General features: G+C 46.2%; 1 protein-coding gene across 4 annotated transcripts in view; it reads left to right on the top strand.

The window, feature by feature from the left end:
* The window catches only part of dab1a (DAB adaptor protein 1a), a 76269-nt gene extending 52759 nt beyond the window's left edge, over positions 1-23510 (top strand). Inside the window, exons 6-16 of one of the 4 annotated variants that reach the window (XM_084355415.1) lie at positions 3609-3728; positions 4134-4172; positions 4628-4690; positions 6047-6100; positions 13357-13419; positions 13533-13629; positions 14536-14942; positions 15904-16099; positions 16208-16356; positions 17594-17690; positions 21386-23510. In XM_084355415.1, the coding sequence (XP_084211541.1) occupies positions 3609-3728; positions 4134-4172; positions 4628-4690; positions 6047-6100; positions 13357-13419; positions 13533-13629; positions 14536-14942; positions 15904-16099; positions 16208-16356; positions 17594-17674 (1269 nt within the window). In that variant the 3' untranslated portion in view covers positions 17675-17690; positions 21386-23510. Of the gene's footprint in view, positions 1-3608; positions 3729-4133; positions 4173-4627; positions 4691-6046; positions 6101-10841; positions 11016-13356; positions 13420-13532; positions 13630-14535; positions 14943-15903; positions 16100-16207; positions 16357-17593; positions 17691-21385 lie in introns of all 4 variants that reach the window. The other 3 variants (XM_084355414.1, XM_084355416.1, XM_084355417.1) reach the window with 3 other exon arrangements.
* The last annotated feature ends 765 nt before the right edge of the window (positions 23511-24275 follow it).

Below are 24275 nucleotides of genomic sequence, written 5' to 3'. Positions count from 1 at the left end.
TGTCATTTACTTGACATGTGCCTGAGGAAAGGTCACTATTATATTTCAGTCACATTGTCAGAATTTAAACCTGCCATCATGAGCACTTTGACTATTAGCTGTGGAGCAGACAAAAAGAGGGGTGGAGGAAGCAGAGAGCTTATGGCAGAGGCTGAGGCTGTAATTGGAAAGTAACCACTTTGATGTGAATTAACAATGCGTCTCCGTGGTCATGAAGGCTAAGACTTAAGGTTGTTCCGAAAAGGCCAATTTAGTGGCTACATCTGAAAGTAATTGGCTTACCACTCAACTCGAAGTCTCGGCACAAGAAAGACATGTTTTATTTAGCAAGTTTTAGTGGACACGGAGGTACGCTAATTGTGTTGGAAAGGATTGACAGTCTCCAAGTTCATCACAGTCTTTGTTATAACTTCTTAGAAAAGATACGATTGTAATTAACATATAAAGGTCGTTCTAGATGTGTTACAAAAGCAACCTCGTGTCCACTTTGTGGCAGCAGCACAGAGAGTTGAAAGACTTAGCGTCGGTTCAGAACATCCAATTTTGGACTGGCTATTTTTCAGGAAGTTATTAATTTTTCAGCTATTAAATCTAAAAAAATTGGAACTAAATTACTACCTTGAGCAAATCATAACAGCAACTGCAAATGAAAAATAAGGTGGTGGTAAAGTGGTTCAGCCATCAGTGGTGAGTCAGGCTTATTTTTTCGACAGAGAGTTCACTCATTGCTTTTAAATGAGCAGGCTTAATATTTTACTGCTAATGGAAAAGTTCCATCTAATGCATTTTAACATTTATTAAAAATTCCTGATATGAAATGTGCAAGGTACATGGCACAGATATATTGTACAATTGGAGGTGTACGTCCTTGTTTGGTGGCTCATTTGTCTTCCAATGGATGATTATCCAAGTGTAGATGTATTGTCCGGCTTAGTGTCGTGCTGAAATGTGTTTTTAAGCAACATTTTTACCTTAAAATAACAGCTTCATAATCACGTTGATGGTACAGCGTCTTGTAGGTGAACGGTGTTTATGTCTCAGCCACGCCGCCCCCCTATCACATGTTTCTGTACTATGTAACTACAGGGAGAGGGTAGGATCACAGCTGTACATACATGTTTACTTCAACATGTAAGTTTTCAACACATACAGTAACATTGTCATGATGTAATTAGTTGTTTGTAGTTAGACCTGGGATTTGTATTTACGACATAATATTTCTTTTAACTATTCAGAAATGTCAGCGGTGTCAGTAAAAGGTGTCTTAAATTAGAGTCAAGGAGCAGATGCTCGTGTCTGAATTCACCATTTTGCACCAGGGATCAATAATTATTAATAAAGGAATCCATCTTAGAGGAGTCAGAGATAATGTACAGTCCCAGTTTGTTCAATTTGAAAGTTTCTCCCTTTTTTTTTTTTAACCAAGAAGTCAAAACTGTAATCACATGTACTTTCTCGAGGCAGGTTGAGGGAAATTCAGTATGTCACATAATAAATTAAGGAACATCCTGGAGATATCCTGCCAGTGGACTATAACCAACCAGAATTTAATTTAGTTAAAGAGGGTGAATCTGTTGCGTTAATATCCAGAGGGATAGGAGAGTCGTCTTTTACCCAAATATCCTGATCAGTGCAGATTTTAATAAAACAGAGAATCCGCAGTTAATGTCTCGATCACGACTTTTGTTGAAATACTCCGTCACTGTTGCTGTAGGCTAAGAATTAGTCATCTGATTCAAGAGTGCTGAACTGAGTTTATTTCATCTCCACGCTCCCGTGAGCTGGCCACTCCTCCTGGATCATCCTCGAAGCTTTGCACATTTCCATTTCTAAAATTCACCGCTCGTCTCGGCTCTCTGCATCTGCTTTTTACCTAGAAGTTTTGACAGAGAAGGGGCGACAAAGAATGTGAGAGAGGTGGCGCGAAAAAAGACGGAGATTAGAGCATGTGTTGTCAAATGCAAAAAAAAAAGGATCTGAGCCTGACAGAGTGACAATAAGTTTCGGAGTTGGCTCAGCAGGAGCGACCGTTTACCCCAGCGTGTCTGTCAAGAGCAATACGCGGCGGCGAACATCTCGCAGAAAGACAACACTGAAATAGAACTGCTTTATGCAAGGCAGCGTTCAGTCTGTGAACTCCTCGTGCACTTCACATAGTCCCAGTCAATAATTGATTAGGTCTGAAACGCCATGGTACAATAGGACTCTTTGCTGTGACAGTCGTAATAAGTCCTGAGTCATCTAACCGGTTTGTTGTCTGTGCTTTTGTTCCCCTGACAAGAAAGGTGGTACGAGGTAAGACAAAAGGCTCGTATCTGCTCATGTCACTGTCTGAACCAGGCCCAGAGAGAGAATAGAGTGTGTAGTGATTGTGCAGATAAGTGTGTAGAGGCTCAGTGCCTGTCTAGTGTGTCTTTGTGTGCTTTGTGGTTGCCGGATCCCAATCACAGGCAGTAGCATTTATTTAGGAACAGGTCTGGAACTTCCATTTTCTGAGTTTAGTCGGCAACACTTTTTGGACTGGTCAGTGCTTAACTGATCGCAGGGACACAACAATCAGTCACAAAGACATTATATATATATATTATATGTCATGAAAGACTTTAGACAAACTAATTGTGGTGTTTTTCTTTCTCTATGCCGATACTTTCCTGCAGAACTGGCACAATTCAGTTGCCAGTTTGATTGTGGCTTGGGGCCTAATGGAACCATCCATAATCAGTTGTCAAAAACCCAATCAGCTATCTGTGCCTCATCCCGCCGAAGCGAATGCTCCGATTACAGGATGCACAGAATAAGAAAAACCCATAGGTTCTGGGGGGCATGTTGCCTCGGGTCAGAAAAATTACATTTGATCCAGGAAATCCAGTTTGAAGTAATTTTACCCCTTTTCCTTCAAGGCTGTTCGAGGGCCCTAACCCTTCAGTGCCTATTCTCAAACCGGTTGTCTGCATTTCAACAGCCAAAGAACTGTCTCAGGCCAGGAAAACTGGTCCAAGAGCAGCATCAACACCTTGCTGGTCCAGGAAAAAGGTTTACGTCAGGGGCTGGGGGTGAGATTATCGTGACCCAAGACCAACTACAACCTTATGACCCCCTTTTTTTTTAAAAAACAGAGCTAGTGTAGCGTGTAGTCTGACTTATCCACAGAAGAATAAACACAAGATTTTCACTATGGATTGATACCAGTGGAGTAGTAGCTAGATAGCGAGCTAAAGGCCAGGGCTCAAAAGGGCAGCTTACGTTCAGTGTTCAATGAATAATGAATGAATTGGACCAGCCGTGTTTGGATGCAATTGTAAGCATGCAAAACCAGGAGCAACGTAAAAAAGTTGATGTAGTCCGCCACAGTTGTTCCTAGTGATGCTGGGAAATCAGAGAAGTATTCAGTCGCACAATGACGTGACTCTACGGTGGCTTTATAGCCTGTGGAACAGCAAACCGGTTCTAATGAGGTTCGCAGATTGAACCATCTCCAAACTGAAATCTGAAAAATGATCCTGGTGAAAATATTCATGATCAATTCAACATTGTCTTTGCCTGTGAGTGTGTATTTATGTGTATGTAAGTGTTAACGTGCGGGTGCATGTTGTGTCCTTGTCTTCCAGGCTGAGCCCGTGATCCTGGACCTGCGGGACTTGTTCCAGCTCATCTATGAGATAAAGCAGAGAGAGGAGATGGAGAAGAAGGCCCAGAAAGATAAGCAGTGTGAGCAGGCGGTCTACCAGGTACACTTTTTCCCCCCTTTTTAACCTTCCCTTAATCATCTGCCATAAGTATGATGAGCTTCATCCGAGAGACTCTCGACAGACAAGTCAAGCGAGACTTGAAAAGACATCAAAGCAGGCGAATGGCATACGGAGCACTCACTTTCAGGTTTCATCAGTGGCACCATCTGCCCATTGTGCTTATTTCACCTTCCTCCGTTCTCTTTATCTCCAGTTGTCTCTCGCTCTCTGATGATTGCCAAATGATTGTCTGAACGCTGGGAAGCTGCTCAGTCTTGCTGTGCTTTCCGCCTACTCCTTCTACTCCACCGGCTTAACTCTCCGCCTCTTCTGTCTTCTCCCCTCTGCTCCTCTCTCCTCCCTGTTTGATCTCTCCCTATGCTTCCTGCCGCCGCTCATCCGCAGACAATACTGGAGGAGGATCTGGAGGACCCGGTCTACCAGGTAACTTTCTGACCAATCACATCGCTGCTGTCACCTGCTGCATTCTAGCCAGTCAGCTTGCTCCTCTCTGTGTGCACTGTGGGGAGACGGTTCCTGTTTGGTTACAGTTTGGAGGTTGGGGTTGGACGTCCGCAGATGTTTACGCGGAGTCAAGAATAATAGGAGATGCTCCAATCTGTGCGATCATGGGTCTTGTGTGTCTGTGTGCATGTCTGCTAGTTGCGGTGCATGATTAACTGAAAGATGTACATGTTTTCTCTGCTCCTTCGGGAACTTTTGCTGTGTAATTTCATGTCTCATCGGGATCTTTTCTTTTCAATGAGAACCTTTTTGACAAAATTCTGTTTGACTAATCTTTTCTGCAATTTCACCACTTCTCTCTCAATTTCTTTATCTTCCAATTTCCCTCCCGCTTCTTGTTTTTCCTCTCCTCCCTCTGCTGCTGACGTTTGTAGTACATTGTTTTTGAGGCGGGACACGAGCCCATCCGTGACCAATCAGAAGAGAGCATTTATCAGGTACCCGCAAGCTCATCCTGTCCGCTCGTGTCTCAGTGATATTCTCGTCAGCTGTGGTATAAGAAGCTCTTTAAAGTGTTTAATCTTCCAGTTGCTCGCCAATAGGTACCAGTTACATCACTCTTTAATGGGATAAGTATTTTGTGGCCTGCTCATAAAATTAATGGCTTCCTTTTTTTAACTCGTAAAAAATGTAGATAGAAATAATAAGGGGGAAAAAGAGACAGTAGGAATCAGAGGTGAACAACCAGCCAGAACCCTCTAGATGGCTGAAGCTAAGCCCCGGGAGACAAGCCCTTCTCTGGGTGCACTCCTCAGGGGCGTGGGCAGACCTCCTAGGGATGAGGTAGGGGGGAGGGTCGATGTGCATTGAGGGGATGTGGAGGTTATTCCTAGGCTGTGTGGAAGGCGGACCCCTCCTCTTCTTCTCTCCTGCCCTCCCTCTTTTCCAGAGGAGATGAAAGAAAGCGGGGGAAAGAAAGATTAATCACCAGCCTCTCGTTTGATCTTTAAATAAAATGGATTGAAAATAGACGGAGCGCTGGCTCGTGCGCTAACGCACACAAACAGAAGATCGCACATACATACACATGTACGCATACAAACAACCCCGCACACACGTATCAGGCATGAGAAACGTGAGCCTCAGCCAGCCTCTAGCCACAGAGGAACTAATGTATGAATAAAGATGGCAGCTTCTGGAAATAAACATGTGAAAGAAGAAACAAGGCCTTTAGAGGAGGAGAAAGAATGGGACAGGCTGTGCTAGATAGATATCCACATCCTTCACCAGTGCTATTTTTCATTTTACCACTCAGTGTGATTGGGGCACATCCAACAAGGGGAGAAATAAACTTTATTTTAAACAAAAACCCGCAGGAAACCCCAGGATTCATGCATATCAGAATTTTGCTATCAGCACTCTGTGTGTCTTCTCATTGCACACACTGTCAAATCTATCTGCCTGTGTGACATAGAGATATTACATGTCTCCATGTGTGTGACATTCTGAGTTATTACATGTCTGTGGGTGTGATAAGCAGCCTTATCCATTCTTTATTAGGCAGAGAGAGAGACAGAGAGAGAGACCATCACCGCAGGCCGATAGTCTACTGATTAGCCTCATAGATGAGTTCTCACTTCACAGATTTTAATTCTGATTATCCCCGCACACGCACACACACACTCTCACACACTCGGCTGGTGATTGATTTGATTCCTGAGGAGCCAGGTTTCAGGGTTTTGTGTCGGCATCCCGTGTGTCGCAGTGCTCTAACAGCGATGCGTACAGACTGTTTCACTGTTTGACTGAACCAGAGGTAACAGGCTCTCTGACTCTATTGGACGATTGTGTAGGTTCCCACCAGTCAGCAGAAGGAAGGGGTCTATGACGTCCCAAAGCGACACCCAGTGAGTGACCGTGTGTTTGCCCCGTGTCCCGCCGCCCTCCCCCCCCCCTTCAGCCTGCCTCCCCCTCTCAGTCAAACCTCTCAGCTGTCCCACGGGTGTAAAGCCTCTCCCTTCGGCGCCCCTCTCCTTTTTAGAGCCTTGTGAAGCTCTAATTTTTGCAGCGATGCTACTTCTCCCAAACAGTGACCCCGCTGTGTCTGTGATAGCTCCCTGAGAGGTTTGCTGGGACCCAGTGCTCTTGTGCAGTGTGCTGTGCTCCTCTTCTGCTTGTGCCTCGTGGTGCCTGCTCCCTCTGGTTAACCGGGATATACTGTGTGTAAATGTGTGTCGTGTCAGTTTTGCTCGACGAAGCATGCCTGGCTGTGGTTTGCCAGTGGTGAATCATATACAAACCTGCATGACCTTATCCCAGACTGCGCTGAACACACGTTTTGTCATTGTCATATCTTTCCTCTAATGGATATGAATTATACGTCTGACTTTAAATGTGCATGGCCTCATATCGTCGAAGGATGCTGAACAGTTTTTTCACCCCGTTTGTGCATAAAAGTGAGAGTGTTGCTGTGCAAATCTATTTCAGTGTCCGTGTGTGTTTACAGTACTCATGTGTGTGTGTGTGTGGTATATCTTTAAGCTCCTGTTATTGGCTCACACTGCCAGTGGTTATAATGAAAGATGACCTTGGCCATTGTCAGGCTGCACTATAACTCAGCTGCTCTTTTATCTGCCTATAAAGATGCTAGTTATATTCCTGCCTGATTTAATCTGCTAAAATCTTCACGCTCACAGTAACCGGGCTGCTGTCCTGTGTGTGCGTGTGGATATGCATGCGTGAGCGTCTCTATCTGAGTCCTTCATCCCATGTTGCCGTTCTGCAGATGAGTATTCCCTCAGTCCATCCAAAACCCACGGGCCCTGTGCGTATTCCCCTGCAGTGGGTCTTTTTTATCCTTTTATCCTCAAACTGGACTCCTCCACGTCACTACTGGCAGTCACAGTCCCACTCTATGAATTTCGGTAGGCTTGGAATTGGTCTCGCAGTTTTCTGGCTGCATATTATCCTCAGCTTTGGTAAGAAGCTTACAGGCACCATAGTATTTCTGTTCTCTCCTCACCCAGCCCACAACACATGCTGCTATTTGGATTGCCTTTGTGTTGGCAGGTGTCTGAACGTGAACAAATCCAATATTTCTCTCTTGTTGTGCAACCAATTGGACTAGTCAACAATTCTGGTTTAAATAAGGCGAATTCAAGTCTTTTCTGCTTCGCAGTCAGTCAGAAGGAGTAAATATAACCCAGGATCATAGATATGTAATATATATAAATGGATCAAAGAAATTCAAAAATGTGTTTTGCTTTGCTTGTATTGTCATTTCAGGATTATATATTTTTTTTCAAGATAAATCCAGACTCACAGAGGGCAGAACCGCTGCTCTGCTTCTCTCTCTATGGGTTGAATCTTTCGAGCGTGTTGCACCTCAGTCAGGGATGTCACAGCAGGTCTTTTCCATCATGAGTCAAAATGCTGAATTCACATCACACTGTTACTATGAGCAGCCTCAAGGAGAAATGGGGGAATAGCTACAATATCTTAGAGTATCAGAAATGATGCTAAAATGGCTATATAGCCTGCACAATGGTTAAGTTATCGTTATAGTTAGGTCTGCCACACACATTAAGGCAGCATCATTGTTCATGTGGAGTGACTGTCTTGAAATAATGCATGAACTCTATTGAGCCAACACGATGGGAACATATCAGTACTACCTGTCGTTATATTACTCATTGGGAAGTGACCAGAGGCCATGGCATTTATGTGACCGTCGCTAGTTAGAGTGGATTTACTGTTTACATCATCGGCAGGAGAGGTTCGTGGTCTCCTCAGCGGAAGGATTGACTGCCGGACAGTAGCGTTACATGAGATCATTGCTCCGTGTGTGTATACACATCGGATGAAATGCTACTATCTGCAGAAATGTGACCTCCTGTCTAAAGCAATCTCTTCTGTTGTTTACTCTGTAACCTTTTTAAACTAGAAAAATCAATCAAACACACACACAAGGCTGTTTCAGTCTCTTGAACCCTTGACCCTGTGGAAACTGAATGTGTTGAATCAACAGAAGCTCACATGTAGAGGTCAGCATCGCACAACCGACCAGCCAAACACATCAACCAAACTCAAACACTGGATTAGTATGATGTTTGATTTGATAAGTATCATATATTCACGAGCAAGGACAACACCATCAACGAGATGTACATGATCGTTTATTGAGCATGAGCGCGATGTTGATGAAGTGTTGAGAAGGCTTCGTTAGGGATCAACGGCAGCTCCCGGCCTAGAAGACCCCCTATAAGATAGAGAGAGATAGAGAGAGGAAGACAGAGGAAGGAGAGGCAGGGTGGGGCACGAGAAAGGAGAAAAGGCTAAATTGTTGTCAAGCGCAGCATTTACAAACTCTGATACAGTTCAGTGTTTCACACAGATTGACTGTGTACTTGTGGCAGGGAGGTCGCATTGCAATCAATGTGTTCACAGGAGGGATCATGTGTGTGATTGACAATAGACGGGAGAGTGAGGGCAGATTGTCCACGCCGTTTGCTGAAAATATAAAATGCTGGGTGGACCGCCCAAGTAAACTAGATGTGTGGGAAACGATGCAGCTGGGAGCTTAAAAGTTAGTTTGGTCCTCCAATAAGACAGAGAAGAAGAAGAAGAAGAAGCAGAGTGTGGTCTTTGCTCACTATGTCTTACTGTAGCTCTCCTTATCCTCAGGTGTGCATAAACTACAGCTTAGAAACTTACAAAAAAGTACGATAAGATATGTAATTATCAGTTATCTTAACAGTATGAGAAGCAGGTAATTATCAGTGTCGGCTGAAAAAAAATCAATATCATGTATCCCTATATCAGATTATATATGTGACCTTTATAAGTCCGTCATTACTGTGAATTAAAACCTGTGTCTTAATTGGCCTAGCTTCCTGGTTTGAGTAAAGGTGCATGTGTTTGGTAATGTGTGTGTGTGTGTGTGTGTGTGTGAGAGAGAGAGAGAGAGAGAGAGAGAGAGAGAGAGAGAGAGGGGGGAAAAGAAAAATGTCCATGGTCTGATTGTGTCCTCTTCAGAGTTGATTGTTTGCATGTGACGTTTTTCGGCCGGTGTGATCAGTCAGACGGTAGGGGATCAGCAAGGTGGCGTTAATTAAAGGGGATGCGCTAATTGCATGCAGAACACATGTGCACAGGTAATTACTATTTCCCTGGAGATGGTTAATTGATAGGTGGCTGCCGTACTGATAAAGATAAAGGGCCGGGCAAAGAGATGGCAAGAGTGTATAATGGGCACAGAGGGATAATTGGCAGGGCAAGAGAGAGAGTGACGGACAGAGAGCGAGCGAGGAGACAAAGACAGGAATGGGCAGCAGGCTGTCGCTTTCAGTGAGGATAACAGTGGCTATTGTACATTTCAATCGGGTCAATTAAAACAAAAAAAGCCACCAAATTAGGTACATTTCAGCCAATAGAAAAATTAACCAGATTTTCAGAGCAGATTAGTATCAGGCGAGCTGTTATTGTTCTTCGGTAACAGCTAACGATGACCATACTTCACGCTTTCATCCGCAGGAAAAGCATGAACTCAGCGATATTGTAGTGCGCCAACTGCTCTTGCTTTGCCAGACCAATCTGCACATCATGATCCAGTGCCAGTACTGGCAAAAGGTCTGGCAGAGTCCAGCATCACTCTGGGAAAAAAATATTGCAGGTTGTTTGCGCAGTCAGATTGTTCAGGGCTGGGTGCAAAATACATCAGCGTGGCTCTTATATGTGTTTTTACTGCGTGACGGCTAGAGCTGCAACTATCAGTCAATGTTAAGAAAATGAGTTGCTTACCATTATGATAATTGATTTGAGCCTTTGGGTTTTGGACTGTTGGTTGGACAAAAGTAGCAGTTTGAAGACGTCACTTTGAGCTTTGGGATCTTTCACAATTTTATGGACCAATTGCAAAAATGATCAGCAGAATATTAGATAATGAAAATAATATCAGGCCATGCACACGACAACTGTTGGTATGATAGACTCATTATTGGCTTTGTTTTCTTCATGGGATTTATCTTATCCTTATGACATGATCCTTTAATCTTTAGATTGTGTTTCACTTTGATGGAAATCCAGCCGGTAATGATGTCGAGCGAGCCAGCAGGAAGGACGCCGTTATTTTCTCCTATAATGTAACATGCTCCCCGCCTTTGCGCTCACATACAGCATGTTAGATAATCCAGTCTTCTTGCTGTGTTTGCCTGCTTGTCAGTGTGTCTCACACTGTGGTTCCTGACACCTGGGAGCAGGCTTTACAGAAACACAAAGAGGGTTTAAACCCCGGCTCAGTGCTGTAGTTTAGACTAAAGGTAGGGATGAGCTTTAAACCTTTTTAAATCTTCACCTGGGCTCTAAGTCTGGTGAGAAGAACCTTGCTTTGTGCTTTAGTGTGTGTGTGTGTGTGTGTGTGTGTGTGTGTGTGTGTGTGTGTGTGTGTGTGTGTGTGTGTGTGTGTAGATGAGCGTGTTCAGTGACTAAAACACCTGCCGACCATCATTTTCCCCTCTTAATAAGCCTCATTTCACCTCACTCCCTTCTGTCTCACCCTTCCTCTGATTGTATGAAAAACAACTAACATGTTTGTGTGTGTGAGAACATTTTCATCTCACCCACCATCTAACACTGGGGTTGTGATTGCAGAACGGACGTCAAAACAACAACCCCCACCACCATCATCCTCATCAACCTCATCATTCTCATGCTCAGCCTCTCCAACAAGAACAAACTGAACCACAGTCGCCAAAGCCACAGCCACAGCCACAGCCACAGGTAGTGGCGGATCTGATAGACTTAGACCTGCATAAGGTGACTCAGGTAAGGCTCTACACAGCAAAGTGCTCTTGTTGTTGTGATTCAGACAAAAGCAAGGAGGGTTTTTAGTCTTTGTGAGCAGGGTACACACTGTCCTAAAGGTTACTTATCAGCCCTCCTGAACTGCTTCTTCAGGCGTATCCTCAGATGATCCCCCGTCCTCCTCTGCGCTGCAACACTTTTGTTCTCCTTTAGTCGTAAGTCACCCCAACTCCTGACCCCTGTCATTTATGAATAAAACATGCAACCATGCTGTTGCATAGTAACCAGGCTGAGGCAGAAGTAGAGTCAAGTAGCGTACATATGGGTGCACCCGTGCGTTCACACCTGCATGAGTACGTGCGTGCGAAAGAGGAGGAGGAGGACGAGCAGGTACAGTCGAGAGAAGAACACCCGAGCGGAGGGGTCCTTTCAGGGCGGAGTGGACGTAAAGGTCAGAGTGTCTGTCAGAGCCGGGGGTCAGCAGACAGTGGCGGTCATCTCGCCCGCAGTCAAGCTGCTCAGAGCGCATTAATAAAGCATTCATAACACTCTGATAATCACAGCTACCTGACCCCACCGCCCCGCTACCGCACACGTACAGAATATTGAGCCGAGCGACTTCACTAAAAGTGGACAGAAAGTCTATAAACGTCCAACTTCCCGCGCCGTTTGAACGCTCACTCCAGTGACATTTCTTCTGTGCCGGTGGTTTCTGTTTGAGGAACATTAGCAAATGCTCTGTGGTATTGACTCAGAGCACCGTGTGGCACAACACTCACGGACAAGTATAGGAATTTATTGTATTTTAGTTTAAGAGGAGGCTCTCTTAAAGTGCGTTTTGTGAATGTAATCCCACGGACACCCTGTTATCAGTCCTTGTGGATGCACCATTTTGCACATCTTGGATATCGAGCTTATCGTCTTGTTGAGTTGATCTTTATCTGCCGCGCTACACTCTGCAGCAACAATAGTCCATATTACATCCTCCTCTCCCCCTCCTCTCGATGTAAAAAACATAGGCGTCCGGACCCATAACTGTAAAACACCATGCCCACAGATCCATTTTCTGATAAATGTAAAAAGAGCGTTGTGGTCCATGTGTGACCTGCGAGAGGGAAGATATTCGAAGAACATTCATTATCTCAAAAGAAATTATCCGCATCCATGATTTATGCTAATCTCTGACCATGTATTCAAGGCTCAAATTCCTTTACAACTAAAAATAGAGTTCCCTTCACTTGCCACCGGCCTAAAGATATTATTAATGTGCAAGTAAAGGGGGAGATACTAAAGAGAGGGATCATGGGGAGCCTGTGAAAGGAAACAGAGCGATACAGAACAAATTCAGATCAAATAGAAAGGCTGCTGTGTTTGATAACTATTCCCTCTGAGGCACACCACACATCCTCTACAACAGGGGGACATTAATGACTGATCCCGAGGAAGACAGTGGTACGGTAATGATGCAGGGGTGTGGTGGTGCGCCTTTAGACCAGCTGGTAGAAGGCATCTTTACGAGATAAGATAAACCTTTATTGATTCCCAGGGGGGACATTCAGGTGTTGCAGCAGCACAAGGACAGAAACAAGTACAGATGAAAGGAGAAAAAGCAAAATGTAAATCATTAGAAGTATGTCAAATAAGAAAAGAGCTCAACAGAGAGGATCCGGAAGTGAAAACGTGATTTATATTCTGAAATCAGGATGTAGATTATTAGCCAAAATGCCATAACCATCCGAGATAGACTCACCACGAGCTATTAGATTGTGCCACACCTGTGAAAGTCACGTCGGCTAGCGGGTTACCGCCACCACAACTGGAGTTTTTTGCTCTGAATCAAATGTTTTGTGCTCATGATTCGTCTCGTATTTGCTTGGCTTTGTTCCGGGCTTAATACTCTTTATATAAGGATTTTCTGAAACATCACCGGAATAAATAAACAAGAAATTCACTTCCATTACTAGAGTCATTCAAAGAGTGGGCAGCCAGTGTCGAGCTCTACAGAAGATGAGTAGAAATACAAACGGAACCTATACAAGCGTACAAGATAGTCAGTATGCGTACAGTACCCCACGGGCAGTGTTGTACATGTGGAGCTGATGACACAGATTGTGATAACTCTTGGTAGGTATGTCATCATAATCATTTCATCTCATTATCCCATCTCTCCTCACCCCTCTGTTACCTCTTCCGTGTTGCTGCCTCAGTGCTCAGGTAGGTGCCACAAACGTACCGAGCTCGTGTCGTGCTGCATGCAGTGTGTCGTGCATGTTGCACCGGAATGGAACCCAACCCAGATGATGTATATATAGTACAGCAGTAACGTTATTGTACCTGACTGCTCGCTCTCTCTTATTCTCAGAATATCAACCAGTTAGAGATTTTCGGAGACATGTCCACGCCTCCTGACATCACCTCTCCATCAGTGAGTAGCTGCCACACATACGCAGTTTGTGATTTGCATCGTATAAATTCCCGACTGTATTTCCAATGACGTGTTTTTCTCTTGTTTTCCCTCAACCCGACCTCCAATCACAGACCCCCGCCTCTCCAGCCAACACCCTCGACCCCTCGCAGGGCCTGCAGCCTCCCACGGAACTGTTTGCTCCCTTCAATCCCGCGTCTGTGCCCTCAGGTGGGACCTTGTTCATTTTCTGCTTAAATACACCAGTGCTACAAGAGCAGGGGAAACAAACGCAGCGGGAGAGGGAGAGTGAGTCGAGCGAGGAGATGAAGGGGAGCCGGAGAGTCAGAAGATTCGGAGGCAGAGGGCAGAGGAGAGAAGAAGAAGGGGAGGGAGGGGGAGGTGAGATAAATAGAGAGGGACGGAATAGAATTGAAATGTAGATGAGGGGAGGGGATGGAGGAGAAAAGGCGGTGTTGGTTGTGTGTTGAATATGAAATGCATCATTAGCTTGCTGCCTCAGATTTACCTGTGGATGAGGCGACTGCGGCGGTCAGAGGAAAGTAATAAAACATGCTGAGATGATTGTAGCCAGGACTCTTCTGTATGCACGGGGCTGCTGTGAATTAGACGTCGGTGTATACTTTATAGTTTGTCCGCCTCTCCTCCTTCACTCCCCTCCTCACCTCTGTCCGCCCGCTCACCTCCTCTCCCTCTCTGTGCACATGTCAGTGCGGCGGGGCGGCCGAGAGGTTAGATGTCAGCTTTCTCTGCTGTAGGTAACGACTGGAGACCAGAGACAGGAGACTAGCAAAGTGTGTAATAGAATAAGCTTCTACTGATGAGTTTGAGTGATTTTAATGAGTGTGTGTTGAGCACTGCCTTTTCATAATGACTCTGCCTCATTCGGGAGGTAATTATGATAGTTCACCATGACCATTAAGAGACACCGCATTATCTGCAGGCAGAAGTAGGGCAGCACTCTCTGGTGATGCATGGGTTATTATCTGTGTGAGTGTGTGTTTGTGTGCAGAAGAAAAAGCAGTGATGAGCAGATGCACTGTGGGTATTGTAATCACTTCCTCTTCTTATTTTTCGCCTTTTAGAAAATACATTTCCTGTTTTTCTCACCACCAGGTTACGTGACGATGGGAGCAGTACCCCCCGGCCACTGGTCCCAGCAGGCGTTTGCCGCCCAGACGCCGCTGGCCTTCGGGGTCCAGTCTCCTCTAGGTCCGGTAGCCCAGGTGCTGCCGGGCGGCCAGCCCCTCATCTGGGGCCAGGCCAACATCTTCCCTGCCACGCAGCAGCAGTGGGCAGCCATGGCAGCCGGAGCCTTCCCCCCCACAGCCTACCTCCCTGCCCAACCTGTGGGCACGCTGCCCGCCGCCATGTTCCAGACTCTCACCCCCGTCACGACTGTGACTCCAGCCGGCGAGAGCCATTCAGGTGCTGGCGCCAGCGCCTCAGCTCCCTCCCCTTCAGCGTCGTCGAGTCCGCAGCACGGGGAGAGGGCGAGGAAGATTGGCAAGGAGATGTTCAAGGTGGGGAGCTAATTAGTAAATCGTTCTGATGAGACCAGCGTTATGATATCTACTGAGAGCACTGTTTTCTAACTTGTCTTTTTGTGGTCATGATGCAAAAGAAGTCAGAAGTTAAATTGAAAATGATTTAACATTAACCAGATTGAATCAGCAACCATGTTTAGCTTCTCATTGTTTCTCAAATGTTGTTTTTGGTGCCTTTATTAGATAGCCGACAGGAGAGAGGTTACAGGGAGACGGGGAACAATATGCAGCAGCGGTCCTCTACAGGCATGAACTGGGAACATTGCGAACATCATTGGCACCTTAACTTGTTTTGTTTGCTTCCTAATCTCAAGGAGCGGGGACTAGGTACAAGAGGAGACCAAGCTAGATTTAGTATGAGCCTCTGCTGACTTTGTTCCACCAAACTGTGTTGGTCTGAGTCTGAAAAGCTGTAAGACTGACACAAAGTCAAGACAATAACAAAAACATCTTAAGACCAAGGCAGAAAGCAGGTTTTTAGCAATGTTGATCAAGTGATAGACTCGCCAATTAAAAACATATTGAAGTAGTTGCATTTTGAATGCCCATGCAGTGAGTCGAAGTGTTAAAACCACTGTGCTCAGCATGTGAGGAAATAACAGTCCTGACATTATGTCCAGCATTGCTCCCATCAGCTTTACCCACTGGGCCCCCATGGCCCCAGGCCTGAGTACCTTCCCCCGGGGGTCCAAAGCTCCGTTACTAGTGGTGTAAACACCAACACCGGTGCGACAAGCTCCCAGTCTGGGCAGAATCAGCCGAGGACCGCTAGCTGCACTGATAACTAGCTTGCAGCAGCCACAGTTAACAGCAATTAGGGGTTATTCTGGTGATATTCTGTATTCCATTTGTCTCGAGTATGAATTTAACAGGTGCCCAATTACATATTGCACCTTTAATGTTTGCATGCCTGACTAATGTTTGCCTCTCCCTGCAGGATTTCCAGCTGGCAAAGCCTCCAGCCATGCCGTCGAAAAAGGGTGAACAGCCCAGCTTAACAGGAACCTCAGAGGCATTCAGCACTTACTTCAGCCGTGTGGGCACCGCCCAGGACACGGACGACTGTGACGACTTTGACATTTCTCAAATGAATCTGACACCAGTCACCTCCACAACACCGTCCACCAACTCACGTGAGAACGCTATCTGCTGTGTTTTTGTGTACTGATTGTGCGTATTCAAAAAAACATGCTTTTTCTTGAGCTTTTTCTATGTCTGACTCATCTTGTCCCGGCCCACAGCACCCACCCCAGCTCCCAGGCAGAGCTCTCCCTCCAAGTCCTTAGCCTCCCACGTCAGCGACCCCCCCACTGACGCCACAGACCCCCCCACAGACGACTCGTTTGGGGAAGCAGAGGGCAGCCCTAGTCGCAGTGGAGAGGAGGATGCTGTAAGTGTGTGTAGCTGTGTGTGTGTGTGTGTGTGTGTGTCAGGATGGTACAAGTGGTTCGTGGAATAAGTCAAGTGTGTGTGCCTCTAATAACTTACTCCTTATGCTGCTATAACTTGCGCAGCGTGTTGAGATCTGCTGATAAATAGCCTTTGTAGCGGTGTTGGCGGGCCAGGTAATCACTCTGGCTGATTAGGGGGCTGATGCTGTTGTGTCCTTTCGTGTGTGAGTGTGTGTGCGCGTGTGTTTGTGTTTGTTTCTGTCTGTGAATGTGCACATGAAGTGTGCCTGCATAAGTATGTGGTTCAGTGTGTGTGCGCCTGGTCAACACAGCGTTAAATTAGCTGGTGGGATTGTCAGGGACATCATTAAGCTGTTATTAATATCAGCCAGGTAGCGTCCATACATCACTACTTCTATATGGACAGACTCATCTCTGGTGAGATAGAGCAGGAATAATGCCCCAATTCTTCTTGCAGGGGCAATTAATATTTATTTTACCAGCTGCACCTTAATATGAGGGAGAAAGCGGGAGAAATTAAGGAAAGATGAGAAGATAAAGAGAGATTTTTAGGGAGGGCGGAGAAAATTCCACTTTGCCTTTGCCCAAAGTCCTTGTAGAGTGAGTGACCTTCCGAGAAACAAGACTTTTCGAGTGCTTTCCCCACCATTTTACTTTCCGTCCCTCTCTTTTTTTGTGTTTCTTTCATGCTCGCCGCTCTCTTCTCTTTTTTTGCTGCCCACTCTCCGGGCGTGAAACATTAGTTTTATGCCTCCAATCCGGCTATTATTGAAAAAAAATAGAGGACTTTCACACTGCTGAAAATGTCACCGGGCCTGAATAACACACACAAGAAGCTTTACACAACCCAGAGAAATGTGCATCGGTGGCGGCGCCGAGTGCAAGAGTGGGGCGAGATGCAAAAAGCGGAAGTGTTTTCGGTAAAAAGCAGCGGATCAATAGAGCGAACTCCACAGAGGCTTTCATAATAGACAACTGTAAATGAGTGTGCGTGTTTAAGTATGTTTGTGTGTATTAAATGTGTTGCAGAGAAGACGGTTCCTCACTCTGGTGTCCTTATGTCTCCTTCAGAGTATTGACACCTTTTCTCTTTTGCTTCCTCTTTACGTCCACTCTGCGATCCTTCTTTCAGATTTATTCTTCTCCTTTATTTCCTTCTCTTTTTCTCCTCCATCAACTTTTCTCTTCCTTCCCTTCCCTTCTTCACCTCTTTAGGCGTGTGGTTCTGGGTCGCCCTGCCCCAGTGAGACAGCAGAGCCCAGCCCAGACCAGGCCAGTCCAGAGGCTGGGAGCTAGATAGCAGCAGGGCAGGGTAGGTATCGATGCCCCTCCTGCTCCTTCACCTCCCTGCCCTCCCACTTACATCAATCTGTCTGATCCTCATCTTTGCCTTTGGTCTCGTTTTCACTGTTATTCCTCATTTCTCTCTCGCCTGCTGCCTCGCATGCTCAAAGGACAGCATGTGTCTGACTGTCTTTGAGTGCTTTGTCATGTGTGTGGCTGTGCACGTGTGAGTATTTGCTTGTGTTTCATTTTTTCTGGAGTTTTGTAAGGGTCTTGTGACGTGGCATCACGTGTGTGAGTTTATGCGACGACGTGTGGCGAGTTCATTGCGCATGATCACTCCGGCCACGGTGCTCCGTGCCCTCATTGTGTCCCTGTCTATGTGGCTTGTACCTAAATCACGCCCAGTTCCCTAAATAGCACACGTCTCACTGTGAGAGCCAATAGTGTGTGACAGCCAATCAGAAACTGTGCACCTCACTGAACAGGACGTCTTTTGGGATTTGTCAATGTTGTGCACGAATATGCTGATCTCGAATGTTTAGCGAAACTTAAAGATGATGTGCGCTGTCATTTGAATGCATTATGTATGTTACTTGATGTAATGTAAGTCATAATGTGTGAATTATTGTCGGAGGATCAAAGTGATAAAGACAAGCAGCGACTATCCAAACTCAGGGAACTGCTGATGTGTTTGATCCTACTGGAAAACTTTCAAACTCTTCTGGAGACGCGTCGACACTCAGTTTGCCTCCACAAGGAGACGGAGGGACACAAATACACAAATACGCACACACACCACAAACACACAGTAAAGATGAGAGCCATTTTGATCCCTGCCTGCCTACCCGGTGTCCTCACCCACACAATTCCCGACTTTGGCTCCTTAATGATAGCTGCTGGCACTCACACAGGGAAAAAATGTAATGGTTTTGTTTTCATCAGCTAATACCAGGGTGCCAAGATTAATGACTGCCCCGCCATAATTGGCATTAATTAAAACCCAAGAAGCCTTTGAGTCCTTCCCCACTCCAGGAGAGGAGGAGGAGGGGCGGCTGAGCATCCTCTCTCCCCCCCTGTTGGCCGCCGTCCTCATATGGAGACGGTCTGGAAGCTGCAGGGCAGCAGGTGGATGCGAGCCTTAAGTGGGAGGATGGATTGTAGAGTAGCGAGCGGTGAATCTGGCTGCAGCCCGGCTGTGTTATGTCCAGAAGCGCCGAGTTTTTCCTCTGTAGTAGGTGGACTGCTTTGGTCCTGGTCCAATGACGCTGCTCCCATATGGTGTTTACTTGCTCAATCACGTCGACTTTCGACACCTCCCCAAACACACACACACACACCTGTGCAATCGGCCCAGTTATTCCCCAGACAAGCACACCTGTGATCGATACTGTCGCCACCTGTGCTCATACTGGAGCCAAAAAATGTGTGTGTGTGCGTTTGCTGCTGGCGATGACCGCCTGTCCTGTCCTCCCCCTCCCACGGTGTGGCTCCGACCGACATGTGTTCGGGCTGGTGGGAGTCTAAGTGTTTTTTTTCTGGGGCGATCTCATCATGTCCAGCGAACGCTCCCGAGTCTCAGCCGTGAAATGGCCTGCTTCCACGGTTCACCTAGCAATCTCACATTGCTGCCCTCTGCCCAGGGCCTACCGCTCACACAAACACACACATGCGCGTAAATGTCCACACGTGTACCAGCCAGGCCCGATATTTTGGCCTTCAGGTTGGTGCTACGCCAGGACATCACTCATACCTCCACCCTCCCTCCCTCCCTCTCTCTCGGCCCGGGTTTTTAAGCGGCCCCGGCTGGCAGGGCTGGTTAGATGATGCGGGGTGACACTGCCGGGCTGTGGCTCTGGTGCAGGGGCTGAGCAGTGTGTGCTTGCTGTCACTGCTTGTCTCAGCCTCTTTGTCACCTCTCAGGGCCGCTGGCAGCTACTTTCTGCTGACTGTCTTTGCCTCGGCCGGCCCTACAGTCACAGCCCTGTGTCCCAGAGTGCAGGGCCTCCAAGCCTTCACTGCAGTGCTCTGTTCAGGTGAAAGCCCGTGCAGATTATGTAACAGTCTTGTTTTCTGAAAGGTATAGAAGAATTGAATAATATGTCTAGACCTGCGCTATATGAAAAGTGTCAAGAAATAACTTTTGCTGTGATTTGATATCATATAAATAAATCTGACTTGACTTGGTCTCACAGGTACCACTCTCTCCAATGGAGGAACTGCATTCAGATATGAAATGAATCAGATTTTGCCTGATTTGTCGCAAGTTGAGCACAGAATTGCTTTTACCATGAGCGTTCTGGCCGCAACTAATTAGCAGACATCTATGGATGTTAAGAACATCAAATCTAATTATTTTCTTTATTGATAAATCTGCAATTTTCCCCAATCAATCAATTGAATTCAACAATCAATATTGAATTTGCCCATTTCAATTTCCTGGAGCCCAAGGGGACATATTGAAATCCTTTATTGTGTCAGGCTGACAGTCTAAAACCCAAAGATGTTCCATTTACTTATTGTATATGACAAAGAAGGGGATCCAATCCTGACATTTGAGAAGCTAGAACTGGAGAATATTTAGTTTTTGTTAGGAGAGAAATGGCCAAAATGATGATCGTAATGACATGCGACAAACATGTGTGAAGTGTATGTGTTTAAAGAAAACAGCTCAGGAAGGCTAACACACAAAAATCCTCTGGATGCTCACCTGCTCCTTTTTACGTTGAGGAAATGGAATCACACAACTCAGGATTATCATCAAGTTTTAACTCAAGTTAAACATCCTCACGTAGACGTTCCTTTGCCATCAGGTTGCCTCTAAATTTCACCATTATGTCTGATGAGGATTGCAGCGCTGTAACGTCAATTTATTTTTATTTTTTTTGCCCTGAGAGAACAACACAATTTTTCTCACCTCAGCAGTCGTTTCTGTCACCCCAGTGAGCTCATCATGCTCCAGTTTCAGCACGTGTTGCCCCATGCTTGCGTTGGAGCTACTGGTAGACCCCAAACTGTCTTTCTCTCTGCACCTTCTGAGTGCAGAATGCTTCCAGAATATAATAGGCCAGTCAGTGGTCTCCAATCAAGTTGTCTGCATAGCAGATTGAGTAGCTGGCTGTAATTATGTGTACGATAATAACGGGGCCCATTGTGAGTGACTGCAGCAGACTTGGTGCTCCGACTGCAGGGTGTTCCATCATCCACTGTTGTGTTCCAGCTCGGTTGGAGAGGGATACAGACATGATGACTCATAACTGGTCTTTCAAGGCACTAGTTTATACCTCTGATTCATACTGGCCCTGCAGGGAGCCTGCAGAGGGAGAGAATATGCACGGACGTACGCAGTAACACACTCCGAAACAATAACTCACACACACACACACATATATATAAAAAGGTTTCGAGAGGGAGGGGGGAATTTCTCAGTGGGCTGACGGGAGAAATGATTGGACGTCTCCTCTGAGGCGGTGTACTACTGCCACCTGGTGGTCACATGAGGTACGGGAGCTGACAAACCTCTGCAGATCTCGGATCTGTACTTGTCGGGGCTTGCAGGTCGGTGATACTCGTAGTTCAGGCAGTTGAGAGAATGAATCAGAAACTCGGGTCCTCCCTTTTTAATTATGTGACGCTCAGGTGAAAAACAATCCAACCAGGTTTTAATGGTGATAAGTTCAAACTGTTTTGAGATTGCTGATCTTTTTTCTCTCTCATGCACAGAAGGGGAAGGACCCTCTCTACGCCCGGATCAACAAAGGGAAGAAATAAAGAGACTCACAGGAAGACAGACCTGACCAGCACTGAGAGGACAGGAGGAGAACCTTCACCCCCACCCCATGTGTGTGTGCGTGCGTGCGTGCGTGTGTGTGTGTGTGTGTGTGTGTGTGTGTGTGTGTGTGTGTGTGTGCGTGTATGTCTGGCACATCGCCCTGCCTGGCCAAGCCCTTCTTCTTCTTCTCCTCCTCTGGCTAACAACCTCCCTCTCTCCTCCTGTGCTCCTCCTCCTCCACCTCTTCTCTGCAGTCTGCTCTCCTCCCGAGAGGAGAGAGCCCTCTCAGTCCTTCACTCCAGGCAGGAGGGACATCAATCACCGAGACGGATCCAGTTCTCCCTCCACTGCGCTGTCTTCTCCTCTCCTCTCCTCTCTCACACCCAGCCTTACAGACATATCCTGCTCCTCCCCTCTCTCTCTCTCCCTCCCTCCCTCCGTCCCTTCCCCTTCTCTTCCTCCTCCTTCTCCTCTCTGTCTTCGCTCTCACGCTCCTCCCTCTGCCTCCTGTGTCTGGCCCAGAGACTGTGCTGCCAAGGAGGGACTGAATCAAGCAGTGCCTCCCTGTCTCCGACACACACACACACACACACACACACACACACACGCTCATTGGGATTAGGATGATCATCTTTCGTTTTAACTGACTGAATCTGCATCTGTAGCGGGGAGATCCAACAGGAGGAGCTAGACTCTAACAGGCCTATCAGGGATGGTCCGTTACTGGGATCGCTGCTTCTGATTGGTTGGTTGGTTGGTTCGGGCGTTCTCTCTCCATTTCTTTGTGAGTGTCTGCTGGATCACTATGCAGAAACAGACTCTCTGGGAGCTACTCACACACAAGACTACATATACTTACACACACACACACACACACACACACAGTCATCGCTCACCCTCTCTAACATGCATTCACACACACACACACACACACAGTAATTTGCCAAACGTCTCTCCTCGCAGACAGACTCACGCAGAGGCCAGAGGACCAGACATACTGAGGAATGGACCCTGAGAGGGAAGAGCTGCAAGTCAAACAGATTCTGTGATCGAACTGTTCATTCTCTATAGCTTTTGTACAATACCGATTAAAAAAAAAAAAAGGAGAACAAATTGAAAAATGGAATTTTTATTTTATAAGTCAATCAAGCCGCTGGGGTCAGCTCTATAGGAGTTATAGAGTCAACATGGCTTTAAGGCATCTGATCGTTGGTTTGCCAAACTCATTTTGTAAATAATGACAACAACCATTTTGTCCACCGGACTTCTGCGCCATAAAATAGGAAGGCTTCAGTTATGCAAACTCTTGACGTTAACCCAAGCAATACCAACATATGAGTTCTTTTACCACGTTTTGTTGCCCCCCTCGTTCTGATTTTGTTCTTGTGCATGCGTGTCGTAGGTCTTCGTCTTAACCTCACTTACTAATCCACCGCACACCTCGCCCCCCCCCCTTTACCGTCTTTTCAAGTCCGGCCGCCTCACGTTATTCCCTCCCCGAAACAAATTAAGCTTCTGCAGTTTCAGTTCCCCGCAGCCTTGTGTTTCTGTACCACGAACCTATATTCCAGCAGACGCTGTATCCCAGACTGCTCCTCACCTCCGTCCCAAATCCCCGAGAACAGTCTTTGAGATGCAGCGACGCCCCTGTCCATCTGTCTGTCTGTTGGTCAGGTGCCAAACTGCTGCTGTCCGAGCGTCTGTGTGTGGACCGCGGCGTCCTCCGCTACAACTACATCAACTGCGATGCCAATGACTCCCTATTTTATGGCCAGAGTCCCCACGTCACTCGAGAACTCTTTTGGACTATGATGTTGATTAACTTAAAAATTTGACAACTAGAAGATGAGCAGAGAAGTCGAATAAAAAGGGAAACGTTGCTGTTTGAGTACATAACATTTCTAGACCTATTTTAACTTTACCTCAGCTAACAGTTTCTTAATGTAAATTGACACATTATTTTTATCTTTATGAATATGACATTCTACAGTGGGTTTTTAGATGATTTTTTGGTTCTCTCTTGATTTACGTATTCCACCATGTATTACTGTTACAAATAAACACATCCCAAATGACTGATGGGTCTTTTTTTATGTGTCTCGGTTGTAGTTGTAGAGTGTGTGTGTGTGTGTGTGTGTGTGGAAGAGAGAGCGAGCCTAATGGTGTGTGCCCGGCAGAGGTGACCCCCAGTAGGTCTGTGGTTAGTGTAAAGCAAGCGCCACAGTATTTTGCTGTAATTTAACACGCCTTTAATGGCCTGTCACATTCTGCTACACTTGCAGCCTCTAATGCACGCTGTCATAAGCTTTATTAGCGAGCGACTGCGAAAACAAGGACTCCAGCCTTCCTCCGCCTCCTACTCCTGCTGCTCCACTCCTCCCCGCAGAAACGACATGACAACGACTTCATCGCACTGTTTTTAATTCCATATTTCGCAGGACGAACTGAACCTCTGGTGATTTTTAAAAAGGATGAGTCGAACAAAAATCCTATCTGTCTATGCAGCTAGTTTCAGTTTTAGGTGAGACTCATCCGTGAGGTTTTATGCTGTGTATTGTGGACGTGAAGGGAATATTGTTCTCACTGAAATAAATACATTTGACAGCAGTGTTTATTTCCAAAAACACTCCCAGTTGCTGGATAATCCACAATCCTCACTGTCAGCACTTTTCTTCCGGGACTATTTCTCCTGTGAGAGCTGTCAGCAGTGAAGTCTGTGGATAGTCCGGGATAATCGCTGCATCATTTTTGGAAAGACAAGTCGCAGATGCCGGAAAAAAGAAGCAAAGTTCAGTTCACTTCTGTTGAAGTGTGCCATACATTTCAGATTGACATCTCAAA

The sequence above is a fragment of the Pagrus pagrus genome, assembly GCF_965226575.1.
Source record: "Pagrus pagrus genome assembly, chromosome: 6".
NCBI classification, from domain to species: Eukaryota; Metazoa; Chordata; class Actinopteri; order Spariformes; family Sparidae; genus Pagrus; species Pagrus pagrus.
The sequence above is the reverse complement of the archived record's forward strand: the minus strand, read 5'-3'. Positions and strand labels throughout refer to the sequence as shown.